General features: G+C 44.5%; 1 protein-coding gene across 1 annotated transcript; it reads left to right on the forward strand.

The window, feature by feature from the left end:
* On the forward strand, positions 1 to 3,486 carry RPL14 (ribosomal protein L14). Its single transcript, XM_065935253.1, has 6 exons — positions 1 to 62; positions 597 to 698; positions 1,522 to 1,616; positions 2,666 to 2,765; positions 2,861 to 2,914; positions 3,141 to 3,486. The coding sequence occupies exons 1-6, from the start codon at positions 60 to 62 to the stop codon at positions 3,426 to 3,428; spliced, it is 642 nt and encodes a 213-aa protein (XP_065791325.1). The 5' UTR covers positions 1 to 59; the 3' UTR covers positions 3,429 to 3,486.
* The last annotated feature ends 2,722 nt before the right edge of the window (positions 3,487 to 6,208 follow it).

Here is a 6,208-nt window from a genome sequence, read left to right on the forward strand (position 1 = left end):
TCTTCTACACATGCGCAAGGTTGGGCGGGCCTTCTTCCTTCTCGCTGAACGCCGCCAACATGGTGAGTATCGCCTGCGCGGGCTCCATGTCTGGCCCCTATACCGCTCCAGCTTTGCCTGGGCTGAGGGCCGGAGGCGAGCAGCGGCGCTCAGCGGATCTTAGGTATTGTGCAGTGAGGTTCCCCGGGTGGGCAAGACCACAAGAGTTGGGAGCTTTCAGGATGCGCGCCCGAGGAGCGCGTGGAGGGCCCGGCATGCCGGGCGCTCGCTGGGTCACGCGTGCGCGCTCTGGCCGCCCCCGCCTCGTCGTTTCGGCGGCCAGTCGCCTAGCCAGCCCGCCGTGGCCGAAGCAGAGCGTTGCATGGTGGTCTGGCCGTGCTGGCTTCGTGGACCTGGAGGCCAGCGGGAGCCTGACTTGCCACCGTTCCCTCTGTGGATTTCGTCCGTCCTGGTTGTCCCATGGCACTTCGGCGTGTTTTCCTCAACATTCTTTTTTCCTGTTTTTAGCCATACTCTAAGTTACAAAGACGGCAAACTGGATCGTAGTTTTAATCAGTCTCGCTGTTCTCTCTCCCCCCCCCGCCTCCCAATTTTAGGTGTTCAGGCGCTTCGTAGAGGTTGGCCGGGTGGCCTACGTCTCCTTTGGGCCTCATGCCGGGAAGCTGGTCGCGATTGTAGATGTTATTGATCAGAACAGGGTAAGTGTAAGGAAAAGTGTCACGGCTTCACATGGCACTGGAGGCAGTGTAGACGACAGAGGTAATGGTTTCAACGGCCCTCTTAAGATAGTACAATGGGTGGTAGTTTTAGTTAAACAGCCAGCGCAGATAAGGGTTACAGAGCAGAGGCTTGAATTGACCTGTATTGCTGGGTTTGAGTAATACTTCTGTCTTTTAAACTAGGCAGTTTTTTTTTTTTTAATAAATTTATTCACTTTAATTGGAGGCTAATTACTTTACAATATTGTAGTGGTTTTCCTATACATTGACATGAATCACCTACGGGTGTACATGTGTTCCCTGTCCTGAACCCACCTCCCACCCCATCCCATCCCTCTGGGTCATCCCAGTGCACCAGCCTCGAGTACCCTGTCCCATGCATCAAACCTGGACTGGCGATCCGTTTCACATTTGATAGTATACATGTTTCAGTGAAACTAGGCAGTTTTAAACTAAAGGTGGGCTAAAACATTGGCGAGATGTAAATCATTATGTTCAATGCGAATTTGGAACAAAGCCAGTCCCATAGAAAGCCCTTGTTTCCTGTTGTCACTACTTGAGCACCACAAACTAAGGGATTGAGCAAAGATAGTTTTTTTTGGTGGGAAGTGGAAGGATTAAAGACAAAACTATATGTTGGGTTCTATGCTTAACTATTACTGCTAAGTCCTTTTTTAACCTTTAAGAAAGATTTTAAGTATAAGAATTTGATGATTCTGAAAAGACTAATATTATGTAGGATATCTGCATTTTGAATGCTGTTACATTTTTATACTGAGATCCTTGATCTTACCTCTTCTAGGCTTTGGTGGATGGACCTTGCACTCAAGTAAGGAGACAAGCTATGCCTTTCAAATGCATGCAGCTCACTGACTTCATCCTCAAGTTCCCGCACAGGTAACTATCCAACTATCACCCCCTCCCATAGTTTTATTAATACTAGTAAAAGTTCGCTTAATTTCATTTAAAAATGTTGTTGGTTATTTTTTTTTTTTTCTCTTGAGAATATAGTAAGCAGTGTGAGAGTGAGAGCCATTTAGAAGAGAGATTTGCATTGTAAAACTAGACATTATTTACTAATAAAATGCCTTGCGATCTGGTGGTTCTCTGGCTTTCCCTTTGTCCAGATTTCCCATTCTTTTTCTCTTGTACCCCTTTCTTTCAGGATTCACACAACAGAGAACTTCCTATATGTGTGGTTCCCTGAACATGTGTTAGTCAATTTTAGCTTTAGAACAAAAAATACTATCATTAGTTGAACTTTTCATATGTGTCAGCTAATAGTTAACATACCGTCATCTCCTTATGACAGCCACCAAAGAGGTTCTATTCCTGGCTATTCATGAGCAATTAAGGCAGTCATTCTGTGATTTTTAACATGTTGTAGGTTATAGAAGTTAAAAACTGGTGTGTTGCTGTGTGGTGACGATTGTTTGCAATGTAACCTGTGCTATGACTGGTTTACTTTCTAAGCATACTGGATTTTGATGTTTGAAAGAAATTCTAAAGTGGTTATAATTCCATTTTATGGCATTTGAACACAAATCTTTAAGCATCACTGTACAGAATAAAGCAAGCCATAAGGGACAACTGTGTTATTTATGAAAAGGAAATTGCTTTCTACTCATCCACTATTTGAGTGATATATGCACATTATTAGAGGTGATTTTTAAACTCTGAAAGTGGAGTGGTTTGCATATTTTTATTTTAAAAATTGTGTGTTTTGAGGATATAAGACATCCTGGCTTAGTGAACACTGTTGGAACAAGTAGAAGATAATATTGTGCCTTGTGCTGTGTTCTGTGGAGACAACTACAACTGGAAGTAGAAAGTGGAAGGGTTCTTGTGGCATTTTTCTTGTGCTTTTTCAGAGGATGAAAAGCTGTCTTTGAATCTGTGTGACGTCAGAGCTGATTTCTTAAATCTTTGTTCTTGGTTCTTTCTAGTGCCCGCCAGAAGTATGTCCGGAAAGCCTGGGAGAAGGCAGATATCAATGCAAAGTGGGCAGCCACAAGGTGGGCCAAGAAGATTGAAGCCAGAGAAAAGGTAATGATTTAGAGATATTTGAATTTGGACATGTTCTGATTTTGGAGGATTAGAAGGTGGTTTGACAGAGTTCTTTTTTTTTTTTTTAAACACAGAAAGCCAAGATGACAGATTTTGATCGTTACAAAGTCATGAAGGCAAGGAAAATGGTAAGTTTTTGTGATTGTTGTGTTCCAGCCCTGAGTTTATTTGTCCGGTAATTTCTTTTTTTTTTTTTTCAATTCTTTTAAGTGTATTGACCATAAAGTTGACTTCATAGAATTCTTATCCATTATAAGGGTGGTCTCCTGTATCTACCTATATATCCATATATATATAGGATGGGTAAGAGTTTTGTGTGCATATATAATGAACATTTTTATTAAAATTTTTCAGAGGAACAGACTAATCAAAATTGAAGTTAAGAAACTTCAGAAGGCAGCTCTCCTAAAAGCCTCTCCCAAGAAAGCCCTTGCTGCTAAGGGGGCAGCTGCAGCAGCTGCTGCCGCTGCCAAGGTTCCAGCGAAAAAGATCACCACCGGGGGTAAGAAGGCTCCAGCCCAGAAGGTTCCTGCCCAGAAAGCCGCAGGCCAGAAGGCCGCACCTCCTGCTAAAACTCAGAAGGGTCAGAAAGCTCCATCCCAGAAAGCACCTGCTCCAAAGGCATCTGGCAAGAAAGCATGAGTCCGTAAGAGGCTATTCAAATCAGAATAAAGGTTCTTTTTGACGTGCTGGCAAATTATTTAATCTGTGGATTAGTCTTGTTGCTGGGGCTGGGTTTATGAGGTAGATTGATGGTAGGATTGTTACTGTCCTCACTGGAGAAGGAATTCCTGAGTCCCACTCTGTCCAGACTCAGATACTATCAAGTCATCACACAAAGTCCTAAGTAATGTTCTTATGGGAAATCACGATAATTAGGCCACTGGGTTAATTTTCTTTCCTTGTACAAATATACATCTCATAAATAACTAAAATCCCAGATGCTTCTTATGCTCAAGAGTAAATTTTCTTATAAAAGTACACTCTAGGTAAACAAATACTATATTTGGATAGGTTGGTTATTTAGTTTCCGGTTCACAGTCATTTCTCATTTTTGTTTAGTGGCATTAATAGGCAAGTGATACAGTGTAATAGTTGCTGTGATAGAGGAAATATGGCAATTTTGGATTACTTGTCCTTCTAACAAGTACACAGTGGGTTGTCTAAAGTGGGATCTTAAGTTTCCACCCAGAACACGGTGTGGGGGGAAAGGAGGTACGAATCTCAGGCATGTAGAAGACTTGCCAGAGACCACAGGACTAGGAAGCCAGGTGTTGGCTCTGTGGTGGGTGGATAGTGTATAGAAAGCCATAGAGTCCTTTTTGAATAGAGGGACGTATAAAATTTAGATTGTGTCCTGTTGAATGAACTGAAACATGGGACAGGAAGAGTTGGGAAGGTCAGGTGGTTTCAAGCTTGGCAGTACTCCTTACTCTGTAAAGGTCCAAAGTGGCACTAGTGAAATTGTGTTGAGGTTCATGAACTGCATCTTCTAGTATTCCAGTTAGCCTGAGTATAAAAATTTGTGAATGCTTTTTTGTCTGAAGTCATCACTGATAGCTCAGTTGGTAAAGAATCCACCTGCAATGCAGGAGACTCTAGTTCGATTCCTGGGTCGGAAAGATCTACTGGAGAAGGGATAGGCTACCCACTCCAGTGTTCTGGCCTGGAGAATTCCATGTACTGTATGGTCCATGAGCATGTATATTTTGGGCTTCATGGTGGCTCAGATGGTAAAGTGTCTGCCTCCAATGCAGGAGACACAGTTCAGTCCTTGGGTTGGGAAGATCCGTGGAGAAGGAAATGGCAAGCCACTCCAGCATTCTTGCCTGGAAAATCCCATAGTTGGAGGAGCCTGATAGGTTACAGTCCATGGGGTCACAGTCAGACAGCTAAGCGACTTTCAGTTTTCACTTTGCTTGTCTGAAAGTAGTTATTTCCCCCTTAAGAATTTTTACCGAAGCACATCTGATAGAAACTGCCCAGGTGAGCCACAGACAACACAGGTAAGCGGGTCTGTGCTTGGTCATTCACTTCAGTCGTGTCTGTGTGATCCCATGGACCGTAACCTACCAGGCTTCTCTGTCCACGGGATTCTCTAAGGCATGAATACTGGAGTGGGTTCCCATACCCTCCTTCAGGGGGTCTGACTGACCCAGGAGTTGAACTCATTCTATCTCCTGCCTCTTCTGCATTGCAGTTGGATTCTTTACAGCTGAGCCACCAGGGGAGCCCAGAGGGGTCTGCCCTGACTTCAAATGCCAATTGCAGGGTTCTCAGGCCTTTTGTACTTATCACGGTGCAGCTGTAATTGAAGTTCCCATGACTGCCTAATAGAACTAAGGCATGTTGCAGTCTTCCCCAGGTGGCTCTGCCTGCCAAGCAGGAGACTATCCCTGCAGGTTCTATGCCTGGTTCGGGAAGATCTGGAGAAGGAACTCGGAAGCATTTGTTACAGGCGTGTCCAAAAGGTAACTCAGAACAGCCAAATGGAAATGCATGAGTTAAGTTGTGAGGGAAGGGGCACACAGCTTACATGCCCTTTCTAGCTTGTTACCCTCCCAGCACCTTTATGTTCATCCTGGAAGCTGCCTTCCATTTAGAGCCCCCTACCCCTTTAGAGTTTCTATGGAATTTCATTAGGTAGGCATGTTTGATTAAATCATTGGCTATTGGTGATTAGTTAGATCCCCAGCCCTTCTGCTCCAGGCAGGTCGGGGGGTGGTGGTGGTGGTGACCAGGTCACCCACAATGGCCAGAGTCCTGGTGGTTCCTCTGCTGACCAGCCCCCCCATCCCATCCTGAAGTTAGGAGACCCTAGCTACTGGTCATCTCAGTCAAAAAGGACAGTCCTACCACTCTGGAGACTCCCAAGAATTTCAGAGGCTTCTTGTGTCAAGAACTGGATGCGAATACCAAATATGTAAATTTTAAGTCACAGTATTACACCCTGTATCTGATAATTTGCAGTTTATGAATTGACTCAGTTAATCCATTGAATTTATGAGTTTGAAACTATCCATTCTCAACTGAGAAACTGAGGAAGAGTTTAGTAATTTGCCCAAGGCCATACAGTGAAGACAGTTCGAAACTCGTCAGATCCCAGACTCCATGATTTTAGGTCACAGTCCAGGCCATCAGCCAGTAAGCCGAGGAGACGGGCTATATCATTAGATTAGATTGCTGCTGGCAAGTGTGGGGCTTCCCTGGTGGCTCGGACGGTAAGAATCCGCCTGCAATGTGGAAGGTTGTGTGCTCGATCCTTGGGTTAGGAAGATCCCCTGGAGGAAGGCATGGCAACCTACTCCAGTATTCTTGCCTGGAGAATCCACATGGACAGAGGAGCCTGGCGGGCTACAGTCCGTGGGGTCACAAAAGAGTCTGACAGGACTGAGCGACTAAGCACACACAACAAGTGTTAG

This window comes from Muntiacus reevesi, chromosome 4 (genome assembly GCF_963930625.1).
Source record: "Muntiacus reevesi chromosome 4, mMunRee1.1, whole genome shotgun sequence".
Lineage (NCBI taxonomy): Eukaryota > Metazoa > Chordata > Mammalia > Artiodactyla > Cervidae > Muntiacus > Muntiacus reevesi.